Genomic DNA, 22,984 nt, shown 5'->3' on the forward strand with positions numbered 1-22,984 from the left:
GTCAAAGTATATTATGTCAAAAAAAATTCTTTAAAAAGCCATAGATGTCGAAATATTTCATAAAAACAGTCATAGTATAGTACTGTATGTCGAAAAAATTCATAAAAAAGTCATAGTATATTATGTCGAAAAAAAGTCATGTTATAGCATGTCGAAAAAAGTCATAAAAAGGTCATAGTATAGTATGTCGAAAAATGTCATATTTAGTTTGTATCTTGTCATAGTATAGTGCGTGCGTGTGTGCGTGTGTGTGTGTGTGTGAGTACCTTGTGATGGGATGGTGTCCTCTGAGCAGCAGGGTGTGTTGGTCTGGCTGCTGTAGCCGCTGGAGCCCTGCAGGGAGTCTCTGCTGGAGCCGTGGATGTCCAGCTGGAGGCCTCGGGCCAGCGCTCGGGCCAACTCCTCGTGGGCCTCCCTGTCCTCCTGCCGGGGTCAAGAAAACACACACACACACACACACACACACACACACACACACACACACACACACACACACACACACACACACACAGTATATGACATTATTAGTTTGACATGCTTTTCTTTGGTTCACTAATTTGACAGCACAAAGAAACCTGAAATGTCACTAAACTATCAGTGTGGATTTGTTAAAAATCTCTAAAGTAATAAAAAATAATGAGTTCAAATAAATCAATTAAAAAAGAAAATTACTAAAGTAATAAAGAATCAGTAAAGTATAAAAATAGAAAAAGTGGTTAGGAGTGGAAAGGTTTTTTTTACTTCTTCCTACTCCTTTTTGAACATTGAAATCCTTTGAATCAGTTAACTGGAAGTTTGAAAGATATGTTTGCTGATTTTGTTTGTGTTGTTTTTTTACATGTTCATAATAAACTAAATAAATAAAAAAAAAAAAAATGGATTTGTTTTAAAACTCTTTAAATGTCCGTCCAATCAGAAAGCTGCCAGTAACATGACTTCTGTTTTAAGGAATACAACATCAACATGTTTTAAAACCCCATCTTACTCTGGGCGATGTCATAGAGTGGCTTCCTTTAACCCCTTGCGGCTCATCCCCTGATGTGGAGATGTCGGCGCCGTGGTGGCTGCTGGGATCTGTAGTCTCTCTCCTGTCCCTGCTCCTCTTCAGGGTGTTGACCATTGACTGGTCATAAGGGCCCGGTTTGGCCCAGTCCTACACAGACAGACAAGATCCCAGACAATGCAGCGTTACACTTTGCTGCTTTTCACAGTTACGGAATCACTTTGTCTGGGTTTTGTAACTTTTGATTGGAATTTCTCATAAATTGTCAACATTTTATAGACTAAATGTCCAAAAAAAAAAGGGCAACTGGACTAGCTTAAAGATGCTTCGAAGACTTTCGTCTCTCGTCCAAGAGACTTGGAGATTTTCTACTTAAACTTTATACTATTTATTTATACAATTTAGAAAATAATGACAAAAGTTTCCCAAATTGGTACAGTTATCACCCAAATTTGATTTAAGTAAGGTTTCAGCAGGTTTTTTTCAAATAGCAATACGAGCAACAAAAGTAAGCATATGATACGATTTGAAGCTTTAGCGAGCAACTATTTGGGATTTTTTTTTTTTTTACATAATTTACTGTAACAATAAATGTTTATCAATATTAGCATCCACTTCATTTTTCTGTGAGTTGAACTTATTTTTTACAGACCGCTCATCAATCGAAACCCTGGTTTAAAAAAGCAGCCGCTTTCATCTGAACTACTACCGAAATCTGACCACAGAATTATCAAAAATAAGTTACAAAAAAATGATGAAATAAGGACAGAAATTAAGACCAGCAAAGCAAAGCTTTCTGTAAAGTGCTGTTAGGGTTGTTTGAAGCCGACAGAAAGTTCTCCTTTCAGTGTTTGCTTTCAAAGTGAGCACAGAAAGAAAATACAATTCAATTAAATCATTAAAAGCAAAAAAAGAGTGGAAGATGAAAGGAGGATTAAAAAGAGGTGAAGGAGGAAGACATCGGGGAGAACGAGGATCAAACCTTCCAGGACGGGACTCTGGATGACGGGATCAATCCGAGAGGCGGGAACTCTCCCGATTGGCCGGAGCCTGAACGAGACCACGGCCACGTGGGGGAAACAGACGAATAGGAGGGCGAAGAGATGGGAGAGGTGGTGGTGGTGGTGGTGGTAGTGGTGGAGGAGGTGAAGAATGGAGAGTGGAGATGGGGGTCCTGGGCCTGCAGTACAACTCCGTGCAGACAGAGGGCAGCGTGATGGTCAAAACCATTCGACAACTGAAGGTGAGTGGATGAGGGAGAGGTAGAAACACAATTTGACAAATTAAAGATGGCGGTTATGACTGTTGAGGATGTGATCATATGGTGCTAAAAGTCTCATAAGACATAGAAGATTTACAAATATAAGTCCATTAAACAATACTAAGCTGATCTATATGATGAAATACAAGTTATACGCATTTATAGATACAAATTGCTCTGCATTCCATTGTGAATTTGTGCAGATTTGACCCATTTTCAAAAAGTTTCTGTATCAAAAATGTGGGTTTCTTTCAACCAAATGGTCAAAAAAAGTAACGTGGATGGTTCCATACAACGCTCTTCACAAGTTAAGTAAATGACCAGTTCACTACTTTCATCGAATTTGGGTGTTTTATTGAACTTTATAGCATTTAAAAAAAAAAAAAAGATAAAAGAACGTTGAAAAAAGTGACAGAAACGTGGGAAAAAAACAAAAACTTTAAATAAAGTGCAGAAGAAATCGACAAAGATATCGAAAAAAGTGACAAAATACTTGGAAAAAAGTAACAAAAACGTCATAGAAGCTAGAAAAACGCAGGGAAAAGTGACAAAAGTGTAAAAAAAACAAACAAACAACCTTTTTGATTTTGAATTTTGACCCAGAAAAATTAAAAGTTGCATGGTCAACAGGAAGAAAAATATGACAGGAGTTCAATTGATGATTCGGTTAATCACCTTTCAGATAGAGTTACGTTGAGCGTTATCAGCTGAATAGCTTAGTGCAGGGGCTAATGGACCCATGTTTGTATCTCGTAAATGACCCCACTAATAATGCCCAAAATGATACAAATAAGGTCTACTAGTAGTACAAATAGGTTATAGCTCTCATAAAACGATGGATTGAAAGTTGTAACAACGCAGAAGTTTATGTAAATAACACTTGCCTGCTGGCTTCTGCTCTCTGGTGGTTGTTGTTGCGCTGTGAGACGAAGGCTTAGGACGCTCTACAAATTACAACACCGAAAAGATGCAACAAAAATATTTATTAATTTAACTTATTTTTTAAAGTAAGTGCTGTAATATAACTAGCAGGAGACAAGTAATAATTGAGGTAAGTTTGGAGACATTACCTTATTTAATCATTGAATTAATAAATATTTTTGTTGTAACTCTTTTCGGTGTAGTAATTTGTAGACGACCCTAAGCACTCGTCTAACTGCAGGTAGCAGCAGCAGCAACAGAGAGCTGAAGAGAGCAGGCAAGTGTTCATAAACTTCTGGTGTACTTACAAACTTTCCAATCCATCGTTTTATGAGAGCATAACCTATTTGTACTACTTGTAGACGTTTGGTATCATTTCGGGCATTATTGGTCGGGTAACTTACAAGATACAAACATGGGTCCATTAGCCTCTGCGCTAAGCTATTCAGCTGATAACGCTACTCTACGCTAACTCTCCCAATGTTAGACCCAGGTGAAAAAAGCTTCTGGGGGGGTGTTTGGCTCCAGGTCATGGTGCAAAGGACCCTAGGGTGAATTACTCCGAACCATCACTTTAAGACTGTTTTTCAGCGCTCTGTCTGGTCACAAACAACTTGTGTCAGAGTGACGATCCCAGCGCTCTCCAGTAGATGGCGCTAATGCAACATTTATGGATTCCAACCACAGTTAAACTATATAAAGATGATGAAGAAGCCTTGTCAGATGTGTCAGAGACGTGCTATTATAGAACCTACGTAACTTCTAGGAAAGGCCCGCCCTACGAAGCAGTTTGATTGGTTGGGGTTAGGCGTTGACCTCGAGTGGTTAAAGGACAATTCCGGCGCAAAATGAACCCAGGGGTTAATAACACGTGTGTACCGAGTCGACCGTTCTCTGGGATATGTTTTCATGCTAATCTAATGTGACCAGTTTTAGCCCAAACCGCTAATTAGCTTATAGCGCTAGTCGGCGGGGCACGGGTAAATAAATGGATCTGATACATGGCATTGAACCCCAACCGTAGCCTTTCTTTGGATATACACTGCCTAAAAACGACTTAGCAATTAAAAGATTAGATCAAGCAATCAACATCACTGTGGCAACGAATGCTCAAAAGCTCCATGTGGCCCCTTTAAACCCAAAATTTTAAAAACAGAACAGTGTGTGACGCTGGCGCCACAGACCCAAAAACCTTACAGACGCGCGCGCGCGCGCGCGCGCGTGCGTGTGTGTGTGTGTCTTTTCATGTGTAGCTGTTCACCTGTTGTAGCCCAGAGCGGGGCTCGCTGTGAGAGGGTGAGGAAGAGGAGGAAGAGGAAGGCTCCTCGGGTAAGGGAGAGACACACGACTGCAGCAGAGCCATGCAAAGCACACACACAGAAGGCGGCCAAGAAAACCACAGATAAACAGACAGAAAAAAATAAGCAGAATCTCAGTGTTAGTAAGTCCAGCAGCACAAGAACTCAGCAGAATAATTGTGAAGTGAAGGAACAGAGCGAGAGAACAGGAAGCAAGAAGGAGGAGTGGTAAATGAAGCAGGAGCAGGTTTAGCAGGGGGAATGAAAAGCTAACAACTGTGGGAAGTGTCTGCACAAATATATAAACCATAAACAACACGCTGAATATCCAGTCTGGAGCGGTGTTTTCATTCAGTCAAACACACTGTGATTAATTGCAGTTTAGTAAGTATTTCATAAGTATTTCATAAGACTCTAAGTACGTCTGCATGATATGTGGAAAATATCTAAGGGATACATTGGAGGGAATGATAATTTTTGTATCATTATTCTCATTTTCATTGAAAATTATTGGTTACACACTAGGTATCTACATAAGAGTGACATGACACTGTCATGAACGTGTCATAAACATTGTAAACAAGTCATAAACGTTTATGACATAACGCTTCTTTTAGTAAGTGTGATTCTGTTTTTGTCATGACAAGTTAGGGTTAGAGTTAGAGTTAGAGTTAGAGTTAGGGTTAGAGTTAGAGTTAGGGTTAGAGTTAGGGTTAGAGTTAGGGTTAGAGTTAGGGTTAGAGTTAGGGTTAGAGTTAGAGTCCATGTGTCATTACTGTTGTCATGACAGTGTCATGTGTTCATGACAGGATCATGTGTTCATGACAGTGTCATGTCACTCTTATGTAGAATAAAATAAATTAAAATGATTAAAATGTGATTTTTTTATGCGAGGATCTGTACCAAACAAGTGTTTTCTCCTTTCCCTTCGTCTGTGCCCTTCGGAGACTTCGCCTCTGAAAACGATTCTTTCTAAAAAACCTCCGGCCAGAGTGGAGATTTTGGAAAACTTTGTTTGCACGTTTGCACGTAAACGGAGACAAACGGAGGTTTGGGCAGCCGAGGAAGTGAGGAAGAGAAGAGAGAGGAAGTGATTGGTTGCTGTTGTTGCTATTTGCGGGATTCTGTCTGGCTAACGTGGGCTTGAGCTTCTCGTCACACCGCCACCTACAGGTTTGGCGTGCTCTTGACGGCATATGCGTGTTAACGAACACTTTTCTGAAAACCAACAGCTGTGCACGATGTTATTATTGAAAACCGATAGGTTGAAATGTTCGTTTATGAAAATAGCCGGCCACGTGTAAACGTAGCATAAGTCTGTAGGATACGATTTGTAGGCCTGGACATCTCTGCAGCCCTAACGTTAAGTATGTTTTGATAAAGTTGTGAGTAGTTTTACACTTCTATTTACGCACTAAACTTTACTAAATCCAAATAGGTTAGTGATAGTAAAGTTATACATGTCATTTTATGGTTTTTGGTTGATCTACTATTGAGCTTGTAGTAGTGGATATGGGGAAGGTTTTGGTTAGTGGATATGCCAGAAAATGAATCAGCATCTATTTCGATTGAATCTAAAATTAATTTGCTTAAAAAAAAATGAATGAAATGTTTTGTAGTTCCAACTTCTCCAATGTGAGGATTGTCCGCAGTTCTTTCTCTTATATTCCTGTAAAGTGAATATTTTTGGGCTTTAGACTTTTGTTTCGAATGAAAAACTCTAAGTCACGATACCACGATGCTGTGGTCCTGCTCGACACCCTGCGTTGCTACTACTAATAGTACTAGTCATAGTTCTATTATCTTCATTGGTAGTATAACTGCCACTGTTTATCATACCAACTGCTATATTATGAATCATATTTCTCCATATTTCTTTATATCTGTATCAGTGTCTCTGTGTCCCAACCGACAATTGTTGGGTCTTTGTAAATTATAGAGTGTGGTCTAGACCTACTCTATCTGTAAAGTGTCCTGAGATAACTCCTGTTATGATTTCATACTATAAATAAAATTGAATTGAAATTGAATTTCATGATACTTTACTTTTTTTTTTAAAAGGACACATTCATCAATAATAAAAATAATTGTTCAGTGAACATGCTATGTGGCTGCTGGGGTGACTCACCACACACACACACACACACACACACGCACACACACACGCACACACACACACACACACACACACACGCACACGCACACACACACACACACACACACACACACACACACACACAAGCTGCAGCCTCGAGCTAATGAACGTAGAGTATCCTGGCAACCTGTAGGGATTTTCTGACCTCACTGGTGGAAAGAAGAGTGGAGCAGAATATAATGGAGAGGACGGAGTGTGTGTTCGTCTCTGTCAGCCTATAACTTAGTTTTATATATATTTCATTTACATATTTCAGTGTTTTTCCACGTTCCTTACCTGTGAGCTCTCCGGCGGCATGGGCGATGGGGATTTGGACTGGAAGGCGTCCTGGGAGATGAAGCCAGAGTCGTGGGAGGAGATGGAGGAGAGGCGGGCCGGCGTCTGCTGGGGGAGCACCGAGGAAGAGGAGGAGGAGGAGGCTCGGTAACGGAAATGGGAGGTGGGGGAGTGGCAGTGGGAGCCGCTGGAGCGAGAGTCGCTGCTGTTCACACTGTTCAGGCTGCTGTAGGACAGAGAGGAAACAATAGAAGAGAGGAGAGGAAACAAGGGAAGAGAGGAGAGGGAACAAGAGAAGAGAGGAGAGGAAACAAGGGAAGAGAGGAGAGGAAACAAGGGAAGAGAGGAGAGGAAACAAGGGAAGAGAGGAGAGAGGAGAGGAAATGAGAAGAGAGGAGAGGAAACAAGAGAAGAAAGGAGAGAAAACAAGAGAAAAGAGGAGAGAAAAGAAGAGAGGAGAGGAAACAAAAGAGGAGAGGAAACAAGAGAAGAGAGGAGAGGAAACAAGAAGAGAGGAGAGGAAACAAGAGAAGAGAGGAGAGGAAACAAGAAAAGAGGAAACAAGAGAAGAGAGGAGAGGAAACAAGAAAAGAGAGGAGAGGAAACAAGAGAAGAGAGGAAACAAGAGAGGAGAGGAAACAAGAGAGGAGAGCAAACAAGAGAACAGAGGAGAGGAAACAAGAGAGGAAAGGAGAGGAAACAAGAGAAAAGGAGAGGAAACAAGAGAGGAGAGGAAACAAGAGAGTAGAGAAAACAAGAGAACAGAGGAGAGGAAACAAGAGAGGAGAGTAAAGGAAACAAGAGAGGAAAGGAGAGGAAGCAAGAGAGGAGAAGTTTGGTTTTCAAAGTCCCTGTGTTGGACCATTTCAAAGAAGAAACTCAATCACAAAAATGTAAAAGCAAGTTAAGAAAAGAAAATCTTGAATAAAATAAAAAACACAACAAAACCTGTCCAACAAATAAAAATGTACTTTCTTAATTAAAAACGAAGCACTAACTCTCCATCCTCACCCCCCAGGAGAGGAGAGGAGAGGAGAGGAGAGGAGAGGAGAGGAGAGGAGAGGAGAGGAGAGGAGAGGAGAGGAGAAGGACTGTAATGTATTGAACCAATCAGAAATGAGGATGACGTGATCCCATTCATGTTCCATTAGAAGCCACAGCAGCTCCACCTAAGGACCAGAGGGGGGCAGCAGAGTACAGCCAGGGTCTACGACTACATGTTTCAGCCTGTTGGGGAGGTTGGTTGAGATAATGGGATGTTTCTGTAGCCATGGTAACCAACCTGCACATGCTTGATTTCCTGGATACGGTGGTGCTCGGTGACGAGGGCGGAGTTTGATAGGACCAGGTGCACTCGGAGCCCTTCAGGTCTACGATGACCTGCAGAGAGACAGAGAGAGAGAGAGAGAGAGAGAGAGAGAGAGAGACACACACACACACAGAGAGAGAGAGAGAGAGAGAGAGCGAGAGAGAGAGAGAGAGAGAGAGAGAGAGAGAGAGAGAGAGAGAGAGAGAAAGAGAGAGAGGGAAGGCGTCAGGAAATCTTTGGGCAGCTGTCTGTAGAGCTGTAACAATTCCACATTTTGCTGTACAATTAATTGTCTCAGTAATCATTGCAATTAACAATATAATTGTCTCTTTCAGTCAAATTTAAAAAAATATTTATTTATTACTTTTTCAAACAAAGTTTCGAATCAATTCCAGGCTTCATCTTTTGGTTATATCACTGTTATGTGACCCAGCTAATGTAATTACACAGCCTGTGAAGTAAACCATGCCTCATTATTATCATAAAACATACATAAAACATTATAATTTTTTCTTAAACCTACATTGTGTAATTTTTGAGTTGATTCTTAGCAAAAACAAACTTTGTTCTTTCACAAATATATGTTTTCATTCATGTGTAATAACTTCCACCAACTAATCAAAGTACTCTCATAAGCGTAGAGTCTGACATTCAGAATACATACGAGCGAGTCGCCACTTAGACATTATGTCCACATTACTGATGATTATTTATCTAAAATCTAAGTGCGAAGATATTTAGATTGTTAAAGCACCAATTGTCAACCCTAGAATATCGCCGGAATATCGATATCGAGGTATCTGGTCAAGAATATCGTGACATCTGATTTTCTCCATATCGCCATATTGTTGATGGTAAAAAATAAATAAATAAAAAAAGCTTATTCAATCAGCGAGTTTGTCGGGCAGATTTCGAGCCAGAAACACGAGAACGTTCAATTTCTCTGGCTTGAGTCAGCTACAGACCGGGATGTTAGTTTGGAGTTGCTTTGGCAACAAGTGAAAGCTGCTGCTAGCATAGCAAAGCTCAACGGTCCGACCAATAATCACTTATATAATTACAATTTGGCATGTCTAAACAAAATCAACAAGTACCATCAACAATCGTACCCCTTAGGACCTTAGCTAATGTTAGCAATTAGTTGCGGTTAAACAAAGAAACGGTGATTACGTAAAAAATGATGTAATAATTGTTACAGGCCTAGCTGTCTGTATCCTGGACCAGCAGACAGACGGGTACAGGTCAGCTGTACCTGCTCGCTGGAGGCCGGCAGCTTGTGTGGATCCATCGTCAGCGTCTTTAAGTCGTCTGTCAGAGTCTGGAGGTGAGTGATCTCTCCCAGCATGGACATCTCTTCCTCCTGACACACACAAACACAGACAAGCACACAAGTCTACAACCAAACTACTTCACTACAGTGGCTACAGTAGCTCCAGTGCAGACTGAGTTACAGCTATAGAGTGAATAATAATGGTATATATATAATAATATAATATAATATAATAATAATAATAATAATAATAATAATAATAATAATAATAAGCTTCCGGGTCTGTAAAGTGAAGCCAATGCAGAAGTGTTTTAAAGCTGCAGTCTATCTAAATTCCAGCAGGGGGCGAGTCTATGAGAAAATGAAACTACTTCTCACTTGATTCATTACCTCAATAAACATTTTAATAATGAGTTTATGGTCTCAATCGCTAGTTTCAAGTCTTCTTCAACACAGCATGATGTTCATTTTGTCAATTATGGTCTCATGCTTTAGGGCGTGGTCTGTCAGGACCAGGACAGAGGCTTAGCAATGCTAACCATGACACTGTGGACATTAAAATAGACCTTATTTTTGGGAGTTGTCCATGTTTTTAGCTTAAACTTTGACCCTCTCACCGTGTGTTTTCACTTCATCAAAAGTTAATTGGAGCATTTGGTCACCTAAAAATGTCCTGTTCAGCATTTTGCCAGCCAAGCTAGCTAGCTACCTACCGCTAGCTGGTAACTTGAGGGAAAGTTTGCTGATGTTCTGTTCTGCCGTACATGCAGATGAACGGCGGCAGATACCTCTCATCTGGAGGACTCGCTTCAGAAGGGTTGAAAATTGGCAACTTTCCCTCTTTAGCGTTTAGCTTAGCGCAGCGCCATTACAACCACAACAACACTGGCTTGGCCGCATCATCCTCCCCAGCTCCATCCCCTAATAAAAATCATCACGTCCGGCTTAAAAAAACCAAGCTGGCGAGGGCCACAGAGCCAAACTCAAGGCTTCAAAACGGTAGTCCACAAACTAATGGGGATGACATAACAGATGCTACGTCCATTATGTTTACAGTTTATGGTTACAGCACAGAAGTTAAAGTTTGAAGTTGTGTATTCAGTGTTTGGATCACGATGTGTTCAAAGAGTTTCGACCTGACCGCTGCAATATTACTCTGCACGCTGCAGAGTCGAGGGGTCGAAAAATAAATTGTTGTCGGAGCGTTAAGCGGGATTTACGGTTCTGCGGAGGCTCCACGCAGAGCTTTCGCCGTAGCCTACGTAACCTGAAATTTATACTTGTGCGTCGGTGTGTGCGTCGATCTCTTTAAGAGAATAGCAGGGCCGGCATGTGTGTGAGTGTGTGGGGAGTGTGTGGTAGAGTGCGTGGTAGAGCGAGTGAGAAAGTGACGGCGATTAGCTTTGGAGCGAGTAGCGACTCTAGAGTCATAGTGAGAGAAACAAAGTGTCTCCCGCGCTGCTTTCTGACCACGGTGGGAAATCTGGAGCAGGAGAAGTTAACCCTCTCCTTGATTTCATGTTGTTTATGGACAAGGAGAACCAGGAAATGAGAAGAGGGGGAAATGCAACGCTACCAAGACACTGCCTAGCGACGTGCATCGCGCAACGTGTAGTTACATTTTTCGAGAGGTGCACGTCAGGCTACGCTCAATGGTGTTTTAAGCCCCCAATGTCGACTTCAAGGCAGCGCTGCGACCGTCAACTTCAAGGCACCTAACCCTAACCTTAACCCTAACCATTGCCTAATTCTAGTGCCTTCCAGGCAGCGCTGCCTGGAAGACGCTGTTGGGGGCTTAAAACACCAAACACCTCAGGCTACAGCGTAGGGTCTCTAGCTGCATCTCATGTCACTTATTTGATATCTTCTCGACTTCTCGGTCCTCAGCTGAACCGGAAGTTGTTCTGTCCCTCCTCGGTGAAGGCCGTCTCAAAGCTCTTATTTCTGCACCGTGGCGCGAGCATCGAGGCGGGGGATCATCGAGCTGCTATAGCCGAGGACACACGAGAGCAGCCTTCCCGCAAGCCGTGCAGCTGAAGGAGTTGCTAACTCCGCCCCAAACAGCTGACGTATTCATGTGACGCTTCAGAGGAAAGGACGTCTCATCCCTCTAAAAACACATTTGCTCGTTTCCTCTCTCCTCCGATGATTTCGATGAAGGGAGGCACCTCTCGCCTCCGCGTACCTACGTACGTTGCCACGGCGTAGATTTAACGCGGAAGGACAAATCACGCTTTTCCTCTTAACAGTCAGTCCATTTCACACAGCTGCCGTTTTATTCTTTTTAGTAACCAGTGTGGTCTGGATGTGTGACTGACCACGACAGGCTTCAGCATGGAGACAAAGCAGCAGAAGCGACTCCTCTCCTCCACCAGCGCCTTCCGCACCGCCTGCTTCTCCGTCTCCTCCAGCAGCAGGTATTTATCACTGACGTCCTGCATGGCGCTGTCCAGCTGAGGCTGGAGGTCCCCGCGGCCTACACACACACACACACACACACACACACACACACACACACACAACACACACACACACACACACACACACTATAATTACATAAAATCTAAGAAACCACACTGGATAAATGGAAAGCTGTCACAAACACATAAAAGTGAAAGAAGCGCTAAAGACATTGCTGCGACAAACACTTATTTTTATCATCCATTTACTTACAATATCATGTTTTTCAAATAACTGAGAGAACATTCTCAGAGAAAAATGTTAACATTTTTAATAAGCTCCAATAAGAAGTTTTGTTAATAAAAATGTTATTCACAATTTCCCAGAGCCAAAGGCAAAATCAAATTCCTTGTTTTGTCCGACCAAATCCCGAAGATATTATGTAAGATGTATGACAACAACAAAAACAAGCAAATGTTTACATTCGAAAAGCTAAAACCAGAGAATACGTGGCCCTTTTAGCTTGGGAAATGAGAATTCAATTACAAAATACATTAATGTTGCCAATTAATTCACTGTCAGTCAGAGAACCACAGAGGGAAAAGAAAGCATAAAAACAGAACAAAACAGTCGAGTTGCATAAAACAGGACTATAAAAAGTGCTAAGACAAAAAAAGAACTGGAAAATAATACAAAAAGAAGCAAAAAAAGTTCTTAAAAGCAAGTGAAAGCACAAAGTGCTCCTTTAAAACACTGAAATTGGCGCCAATACATTAAATGTCAGTTATTTCATATCTTCTTCATTAACAAAGACTTGACCGTAAGGTGAGCAAACAGACTTTATGTGTGATATTAAAGAAATGGAATAATGCAATGCGGCACAACATCATCCAGGTATTAAAAGTCCATACACAAAGGGCGTTTTTCCAGTACACGGTACCTGCTCGACTCGCCTTTTTTGGTTTTCCATTAGGAAAAAAAGTACCAAAGTCCAAAAGGTGACGTGAAAACCTGCAGGCTACTGATTGGTCGGAGAGAATCGTCACTAATCACTGCGTCGTCATTGCTAGCGACAGACGGGGGACATATAGTGTTTTGTCTTCTGGCTGTGGATACAGCCACGTGCCGAGAATAAAAAAAAAACACACCTTCGACGTTTTTTGTGTGAGTCGCGTTAGGTCACGGCAGTTTCCTGCGGCGTCGCTATGACAACCAGCCACGCTCACCTCGCGCATGAGGCGGTACTAAATCTGCAACGGAAAAAGGAGGACGGGGCGCCAAGTGGAGTCGAGCCGAGCAGAGCAGAGCCGGTACTAGCAGGGGGTAAGCACCAAAAGAGAATTAAAGAGGTTCAGGCTTCAGACTATTAGCTGTGAAATCGTATATTCACTTCAGTTCCAGAGGGAACAGCCTGTTCTGGGACTGATTGCTTCATAACAATAGCTTGAGCCTCCCAAAATCCTTAAAAACCTAGAATGAAAAGGCGTTTTCTCTCCAACACCAGCGATCCGTCAGGGTGTCCCGCCTGGAAACAAACAACCGCTGGCATCCAGCTAACACAAACCACACATTATTAGTCGGGTCATTAACTATCTGATTACAAAATACTCGGTTGAAGTTGGAGAGATGTTTAGTAAGAGGATTCTGTTGTGTTTTTAACCCTGATCTAATGGTTTAACTAATCTTTTCTCCATCGGACCTCAATGGACTCAGAAGGGGGGGGGGGGGGGGGAGAAAAGTCTGCTTTTGTCTATGTTTTTGTACAAATTGTCAAAAAATACCACAAAAAGTTGGTATTTTTCCTCTTTCAATACGATCCTTTTGGTAATCCCATTGTCTGTCCTTCAGGACCGACGTAAACATGTAATTAAAGTTCTTCATTCCTCCAGTGAGATCCGAGGCCAGGCTCTGTGGTCGGCCTGATAGATGGGAGAGAGACGAACTTTTCCAGGGCAGACGCTTCAGGGACACAGAGAGGACAGAGACGGCCGAGAGATTCTTCTCGACGGACGGGGAATGTAATTTCTAGTATACCACAGAATTTCAGGCGACACGATCCAGAGACTCTTTTCCTCTGTCTCTCCACATCCCTCTTGCTTCTTTGTCTGTGTCGAACTCTAAATCTCGTTCATTTGTCTTCTTCTTCCTCCTCTTTCTGTCTGCTACAAAATGATACTTTGAGAAGCTTCACTTTCCCGTCTCAAGTCTTTGTCGTGCAGGTGTGTGCGCGTAAAAGAGCTGATTACAAACCCAGTTACATGTACCCAGTTACAGCACAAGGCCAAAAGAAATCGGCGTTCACTGGGAGATGTTTAGCTCGGGACATCAGATTTCTCTAATCCATGACTACAATTACAGACAATTACAAACTTTCTTTTTAAGAAATCACTTCAGAAAGCCATCACTTTGAGACTGATGCAAAGGGAACTCTTCCCTACATAACTTTCCCATTACATTCATTTCCCTTCACTTTTCCTTCTTTTGAACTCCCTCCCTCTCTCATTACATTCGTTTCATTCCAACACAAGCTCTTCCTCCTATTTTCCCTCTTTGAATCCCTTCTTCCCACGTAACGTTCATTCCCCTGCAGAGGCAGTTTCCTCTTGTGCAGTAATAAAAACAGGCTGGAAACGCCCGACGACGGCCGAAGCAGCTCAACCACATCTGAGGTTCCTCTGGGGTCAATACCGGGTCCTGTTTATTTTGTCTTAAAGGCTTGATTCAAAGCTGGACGCCATTGAGTCCTTTGTTGGCGGGAACAACAAGCTCTTGTTTCCACTCATAATAAGGCTCGTTTTAGCTCGATGAATCAGACTGGAACTACTTGTTCTAAAATCAGAGGACATGTTTTGGTTTTTACTTGTGGTTCTTTGGAGCTCCGTGGGTAGAGTTAAGCAATGACTCTCACATATACCCGTTCCCCAGCTGCTAGTCACTCTTAATGTGATGCATAAATGTGACACGTCAGGCTGGTTTACACATTATTCTGTGTTAGAACATGTTATACTATCCTATAGGACTGGGACGATATGCTTTTGTCCAATTTCGATTCGTTCACGATACATGGGTGCCGATTCAATTTGTATTGCGCTTTTCATTTATTGCGATTCTAGAAGTATCGCGATTCGATAGTATTGAGTAATGCAATTTTCTTTTCCTTCTTTAACAAAAACAGAAGTTGAATAATACACTTCAAGAGACAAGAGACATTTATAAAAACTAATTGTTTTTAAACAATATGCACATCACATGTCAGTCAGTCAGTGTGACATTTATTTCATTTGTAAATAAGTAGACAATGTGTATTTTCTGCAATTTCTGCTTTCGGTCAGAAAACGGATATGACGTAGTCGCCGTCAGCGGTACCGTATAAGCAGAAAATATTTAGGTGAATCATTGGTAAGAAAAATTCTTGGGAAAAGAATCGATTTTAAAAATCGTCGCAACTGTCCTACTGTATGTTATGGTATGCTTTCCTACCAACATAACTGTAGACAGCATGGTAGACTAAGCCAGGGGTCTTCAACATTTATTAGTGCAAGGACCCCTTAGCTGAACAAGACGCAGAGCAGGGACCCCCCCCCCACCACATATATTGTATACAAATGTAGTTCCATATTAACATGAGCCAAACAGATGGATGGATATATATAAAGTTTATTATCTAGACTTGTTTTAATGTCAAACATACATGTGGAAGGCACATTAAATCCATAAACTTACTTGTACGTATGTACGTGTGGCTGGCTACCATAATGGCATACCTTACTTAGTAAGCGTATCGTCAATGTTGTGTAAATGTTTTTTTTTTGTACTAACAGGCCGATTCATCTTTGTTAATAATATGTTGGATTCATGTTAATATATATTTTCAGACATTTTGAAAAAATAAATACTAAACAGTAATTTGGCGCCCCCCCTGCAGTAACGCACCCCCTGTTGAAGATCTCTGGGCTAATCTATTCTAAAACATATTTCTTAACCTATGAGATGTTATGCTGTTATCCTAAAGCTTAAATGATTGGCAAATTAATATTGATTAGTCAGTTACTGGATCAACAGAAAATTTGATCATTTTTATTCGAGCAACACGGCTAATGGTACGTGTCCACAGTGGCGTTGTTTGACGGCAGGAATCGCCCCGCTTCCCAGCATTGGACGGTTGGTGGGCTCGCCACTAGTAGTTATCAGTTTCTCTTCACTGACCAATGAAAAGCAAAGAAAACAGGCTACACCCTTCTACAACCGCGACGGCTGCACCTGATTGGACGAACGCTTCACGTGGGGCTGTCCGCATCCGGATTTCAAAACAGACCAACATCGCGGCTCGTTTGAAAACTTTCCATTTTTTTTCAAACATAGTTCACCGAAATGTGTTTCTGAAAACATTTAATGCGAGAAATAAGCTATGCAGTTGCTGAATCCGTCTTCATTTTAGATCGACAATGGTCAGTTGAAGAGAGGCCCTAATTTGCATAAAGTAGCCTGGACCTCCACTTTATGCAAATGAGGAGCAGGCAACTCGGTGCTCTGCTTCTCGAAAGCCGCATCAACGCTACCAGAATGCATTGCCCGGCTGCTTACATTGACAATAATTGGGAAGTGTGGAAATTACGCCAGTGGACACTTAGTATATTTAGCAATACTGACATTCTTTGTTATTTGTCGGCCACCACATAAAACAATACTGATATATCTGTGATGAAGATTATATTATTAGTCATTCGTAATGTTATTCCAGATAGTTGTGTAGTGTGTCAGTGACCCCGCTGTGTTTTATTGTGGTCACATCACATGACACATCATGTTTTACAAAACAAGCTGGAGAAATTGTTTTCCTTGAAGACTCTTGTTTAGCGTGACTCTGCTCTTTGTTGTGTTCAGGCTCTGGTTATGGGAGTCACACAAATATCTAAATCACGCTGGGACATTTCCCAGCACACCAAAGTGGGATGGATAAGATTTTGGAAAAAAGCAAGAAAGATGTGACAGCAGATAATAAAGTACCTCTCCGTGTCTCCAGAATAATCGTGCACGAATTAAGAAAGCGACTTACCAAAAACATCAGCTGGACAGAGCAGAGCATGATGGGGCACGGGAAGGGAAGGGAAGTAGGCCGATTGGAACAGAAAATGAAACATTAACATATTAACTTTTAAATCTCTTTCTCTGGAAAAAAAAATACTCAGGTGTTTTAAGTAAAAGTAGTAATACCACCAAAAAGTTAAACGCCTGCATTCAAAACCATATTTAAAGGACAATTCCGGCGCAAAACGAACCTAGGGCTTAATAACAGATGTGTACCCACTCGATCGTTCTCTGGGACATGTTTTCATGCTAATCAAATGTGTTTGTAGCTTGAAATAAGCTAGCGCGGACCGCTGATTAGCTTACAACGCTAGTATTCCGGGCACAGGGAAAGTAAAAAGAAATTACTATTAATACCACTAAAAAGGCTCAAAATATCACCACTACAACGGTAGCATAATGAGGGTCCCCAAATGTTAACCGAAGCTTTTTGTAAGTGTACAGTTAGTAAAAAGTTAGATTATAAAGACAGTCGCATTCTCGTATACAGGCGGCCACCATCTTGGGAGCTGCAGTCTTTCTAATCTATCTTTTTAATAAACTGTCTGTACACTTACAAAGTTCTCAATGCTTCGGTTTACATTAAGGGACCCTCATTATGCTACCGTTGAAGTGTGGTGATATTTTGAGCCTTTTTAGTGGTATAAAAAAGCGATTTGTTGAATACTAGCGTTGTACGCTAATCAGCGGTCCGCGCCAGCTTGTTTCAAGCTACAAACACATTCAGTTAGCATGAAAACATGTCCCAGAGAACGACTGAGTGGGTAGACATTTATTAACCCCTAGGTTCATTTTGCGCCGGAATTGTCCTTTAAGTAAAAGTACAAATGAATCAGCATAAAAAAAATAGTACTCATTATGCAGAATAATATATATTATATTATTGCATTATAATCTTAATGCATAAATGTGTTCATCACTTTCATGTTGCAGCTGATAAAGGTGGAGCTCATTTTAAGTATGTAAAAGTTAATAAGTAAAATGTATTTATGAAGCGCTTTTCACAGATAAAATAAAAAAAGTGCTTTACAATAACCAAAAGAAGGCATACAAAAGAACATAATGAATATTAAAAACATAATACAGAATTAAAATGACTTAATGAAACATGCAGACAGGTCAGCCAAAAGCCTGTCTAAAAAGGTAGGTCTCATCTAATCAAATCTGATGTTATTAGTCGATGTATAGTTTGTATTAATATTCTGAATCTGCAAAGTATAAAGCTGTCAGATGATTGTAGCGAAGTAGAAGTATAAAATAGCTGGAAATGGAAATACCTAAGTCACTTAAGGTAAAAAGTAAATTAAGCTTTCCAACTCGTTATTACAACTGTCAACGTGATGTTTAGGCATCTCCTAAGCAGGGCTACGCAGAATCTGCGGAAGCAGAATTTTCCACCGATTTTCCACAAATAAAAAAATAAAACTCTGAATGTTAACACTTCTCCACCCCAAAGCAGAAAAGCAGTCCTCCAAATTACAAAGCTTTTCATCCTTTTCATCAACGCTAAAACTGCAAAAGAGAAAAAAAAATCTGGACATTTGGTTTGGGTCTGCTCACAAGTGACCAAACCGGGAAGAGAGTTGCAAACCTTTCTTTGCTTTCTTCTGCAGCTTCAAAGTGTCTGAGGATCTCTTCTTGATCTCCTGACGGGCCTTCTTGTACTCTGTAGACACACACACACAAACACACACGCAGTGTGAAACAGTATGGACATATTTTAGGTTAGATTCACAAAGATAAATGTGACATATGCACACATACATATGTAAACAGAGAGGTCCATGAACACCACACAGACATACATTATGACAGACATTAACTGCATGCCGATGGCGTCTCTCTTTACTTCGTGTGCGTTTCTGCGTTTGTGTTACCTTTGGCATGGTCTTTGTCCAGAGTGTTGGCGACTCTCTTCCACTCCTCCATCTGCTCCTGGAGAGGGTTGATCAGGCAGTCCAGAAACACCCTGCCAACACACACACACACACACACACACACACACACACACACACACACACACAGTTACAGCAAAAACAAAGTCCCCACAACATAAATGTTCGGGTTAACACTCGGTTTAGGGTGAGAGTAAGGGTTGGGGTCCGACATGTAGGTTAGGGGTAAAGCGTGATTTATGGTCGTGCGGAGGCTCCACGCAGAGCTTTCGCTACGACGTGTAGTAAAACATTTTCACGAGAGGTGCACGTCAGGCTACAGCGTAGGGTCCTGCGTGGGGTCTGTGTCTCCACGTACCTACGTACGTGCGTTGTTGCCCCTTGGGGATTCATAACGTTTTCTGAATCGGACTCTAATAATGTGGTTAAATGGAATCAAAGACTGAACAAGGAGAGAGCCGGATGGTGGATGGGAAGCTGAAGCAGGAGGAAGAGGAGGAGCAGGTTGCCATGGAGAACTGGGAGGAGATGCTACACCTGTTCAACACGCACACACACACACACACACACACACACACACACGCGTAAATCTCCACACACACACACACACACGTAGATCTACACACGCATATCTACACACATACGCGCGCAAACACACACACACACAGACACACACACACACACACACACACACACAGATTAACTCACATGGAGAACTGGCGGAGTTTGGCCTCGATGCTGCGGTGCCTCATGCACATCCTGGTGAGGGCTGAACCGATGTCCCTGGTCCCTCCTGCAAACAGGAGAGAGACAAGCTGTCAGTCCCATTTGTCAAAATGTGGCCGCAGATTTACTGCAAGCTCTTTGAAGAGTCGGATTAAAAACACATTTTAAACTGAAGTGGATAAAACTTCCACGACTCTAAATACCTTTTAGTTTGCATTCTTCCCTCTGAAATCCATGAAACAAACTCACTCACTGGGGTGAAAAACGACAGATGAAGCCTAGACGTAACTAGAACATCTCAGTCCCAATGGGTAGTAGGGCAATATCGGCAATATATTCGATATCGATTATGAGGCTACATATCGTCTTAAATTTTGGATATCGTGATAGGACAGAAGGGGCCCTATCTTGCACTCAGCGCAATTGCCTTTGTACACCGACGCATGTATCATTCCTATTTTACACCCGACGCACAGCAGACCTTTCCCTCCACAGATGCACGTCAGTAAATTAGGGAATGTATTTGCGCAGCCGGGGGCGGTTCAGCGAAAAGAGGAGGCGTGTTCCGGCGCAAACGTTCCCTGGTGCTATTTTGCAGTTTCATAAAACAATTCTGCCTTTGACCAGGAAAAACCTGGTCTAAAGTCAGTGGCGCGTTATTCAGATGCTATTTTAGGGACGAATGCTTGGCCATAATGTAGCGTGTGCACAACGCGCATACACTTCTCTCATCTACACGGACGCAGCAGTTCCCATTTTTGCAAACCATACCTAATTACAAAGAAAAATATTACTGAAAATGCGCTTCAGGTGTTTGGAAAGGTCACCAGAGGCACTTTACAGTACAGTCCTCAAAAAGTCGCAGCATTCTTTGTGGCTTGTTGTGTTTTACACAACATTTCCATGAATCATGGATGTGCTGATGACATAAATGAGGAAATATTAGAGGACTTAAGGAGACGTGATGTTGAACTACGGCGGGATTGCACACTCCAGCGGAATCTGGTCCGGGAGTAATGCGCGATGCGCTCCTGATGGAGCGGGTGGACGGAGATGGAGTGGGGGGAGGAGGAAGGGGCACAACAGGAGCAGGTGGTGCGTTTGGAGGCCCACGCTCCATGGCTGCAGCAATCCTCTCCAGACTTGAGGAGATGCGCCCGAGAGGCCGCAGCAACATCGCCACCCGACCAAGACGGGCATTTATTACTTTGCCGCATCCCGGACAGCTCCCGCTTGCGTGCGCCAGGCAAATCCACCGTTATAATAGCAATCTGCAATGGAAAAAGCACGCCTGCTCTCAAAGGGAATGTTAGATGACGCTCTGATTGGTTATTTTCATATTACGCCCAAACCACACCTAGCTACTTCAGACGAACCCATTTAAGATTAATTTATCTCGCCGGTATAATAGCAACAGCGCCCGAGATCCGCCCACAAAGCTACTTGCGTTTCATACTTGCGTTTCAGATCGTTAAAATAGGGCCCAAGTGTCGTCTTTTGCTAGTTTTAAAGGCTGCATTGTAGTAAATCGTTCTAATTTTCTTAATTTAACATACTTACTGTTTGGCTTTACCCACTTAGTCATTGTATCCATGTTATTGGTGATTATTATTATTATTATTATTATTATTATTACACCAGTAGTCAACCCTGCATCATCACCACAATATCAACATCGATGTATTTGGTCAAAAATATCGTGATATTTTATATTCTCCATTTCGCCCAGCTTTAATGGGTCGACGCCCCTAGAGATGCATTTTGTTACGTGACTGCACTGCCATTTATACACTCTCTATTTATGAATAAGCCTCCGAGTCAACTCGATCTGAAGATTAATATGCATTCATTCACTTCCACCAGAATCACATTAATGTCAAGGCTGCGGCAGCAAACGGTTCCATGTGTCTCTTACTCTCTGTCAGCTACTTAATCAACGTAAATCAGCTGGCTTAAACACAAAATACAGTCAATGGATTGCATTTATATATAGCGCTTTTCAGCGACTACTGAAACCACTTCTCACACACTACAGGCACTATTCACCGCGTTCACACACACACACACACACACATTCACACACTGTGGCCAAGGAAGCCATACCAAGGTGCCAGCTGCTCATCAGATAAACATTCACGCACACCCATGGTTCAGCATCGGGAGCAATTTGGGGGCTTAAAGACACTTCGACATTACATTACATTTTAGCTGGCGCTTTTATCCAAAGCGACTTCCAATGAGCGCATTCAACCGTTTAGGTACCAACTCAGAACAGCAGGAAACACGTACGATAGGATACGACTTTATTGTCAGTTCACGTCGAAATGAGTTTTGCGTTCCCGAAGCAGCTCCGCTCAAAAGAAGAAATAGAAAGAAAATTACACGCAGAGCTAGACAACAATTACACATAAAGTACAAAGATGAAGACGTATCAACAGCCATGACAAAGAAACATTTGTCATGATATCTTCGGATCCAGATCTTAATTGGCAGCAGATTGATTTTGGCTTAGCAACAGGATAGACCGATGTATAAAAGAGTTCTTGAGCCTGTTGTATCTAAACGAAGGGACTCTAAATCGCCCGTTAGAAGGCAGAAGTTTGGTATTCATAATTTAAAAACATGCATGAAGTCAGAAGAGATGCTGTTGGAGAGACACGTGTAGAGTCCAGGGGCCAGGGATCAAACCCACGACTTTCCAACTGGTAGACGAGCGCTCTACCTCCTGAGCCCAACCGTCAAAGGTTTTTAAGGAGATTCTTTTGATAACAAATTAGATCAGACATGTGTTTTTGATTGCCTGAAGTGTAACTCAAACTGTCAAAAATCTGATCCACCATCTGAGACTTTGGGTGCAGACAATGAGTCCAAAATCCTTAAATCAGTTTGCAGCATTTTTACATATCCGGTTCCCGATAGTCGATGGGTGTTTTAAATGCGGGTTTTTTTGGGGGGGTTATATATGCCTGAAATAAGGTCTACGGTTAACACAAGCTTAGGATAATTTCACGTTTTGTTCTACGTCATAAAACGTTACGGGTCTTTAAGAAGGGCAGTTGCTAACTAGTGGCTAAACGAGACTACAGATATTGTTGGGGATGTTAAATGTCCCCTTCAGGTTAATGGTTGTGACGTACAAAGGCCATGCGACCGCGGTGTTTTTCGTAGATAGCCTAACGTTAGAGACCAACTGCTACTTTGCTCGTTTGAAAGCCATGATCTCTCTCTCATGGGTGGGCCAAATTCTCTGGGCTGGCAAAGCAGAGAAAGGGGAGGTAACCTTTCCCCTTATGACATCATAAGGAGAAGATTCCAGATCGGCCCATCTGAGCTTTCATTTTCTCAAAGGCAGAGCAGGATACCCAGGGCTCGGTTTACACCT

At 42.0% G+C, this 22,984-nt stretch overlaps 1 protein-coding gene across 5 annotated transcripts in view; it reads right to left on the bottom strand.

The window, feature by feature from the left end:
- The window catches only part of LOC120571213 (protein MTSS 1-like), a 97,718-nt gene that overhangs the window by 16,177 nt on the left and 58,557 nt on the right, over positions 1-22,984 (bottom strand). Inside the window, exons 4-15 of one of the 5 annotated variants that reach the window (XM_039820008.1) lie at positions 19,585-19,669; positions 18,859-18,950; positions 18,573-18,647; positions 16,950-16,961; positions 11,812-11,969; positions 9,476-9,583; positions 8,197-8,294; positions 6,915-7,140; positions 4,447-4,533; positions 1,986-2,240; positions 986-1,153; positions 267-423 (exon numbers count right to left, since the gene is read on the bottom strand). In XM_039820008.1, coding sequence (XP_039675942.1) covers positions 267-423; positions 986-1,153; positions 1,986-2,240; positions 4,447-4,533; positions 6,915-7,140; positions 8,197-8,294; positions 9,476-9,583; positions 11,812-11,969; positions 16,950-16,961; positions 18,573-18,647; positions 18,859-18,950; positions 19,585-19,669 — 1,521 coding nt within the window. The remainder of the gene's footprint in view (positions 1-266; positions 424-985; positions 1,154-1,985; positions 2,241-4,446; positions 4,534-6,914; positions 7,141-8,196; positions 8,295-9,475; positions 9,584-11,811; positions 11,970-16,949; positions 16,962-18,572; positions 18,648-18,858; positions 18,951-19,584; positions 19,670-22,984) is intronic. The other 4 variants (XM_039820010.1, XM_039820011.1, XM_039820012.1 and 1 more) reach the window with 4 other exon arrangements.

Source organism: Perca fluviatilis, chromosome 13 (assembly GCF_010015445.1).
Source record: "Perca fluviatilis chromosome 13, GENO_Pfluv_1.0, whole genome shotgun sequence".
Classification (NCBI taxonomy): Eukaryota; Metazoa; Chordata; class Actinopteri; order Perciformes; family Percidae; genus Perca; species Perca fluviatilis.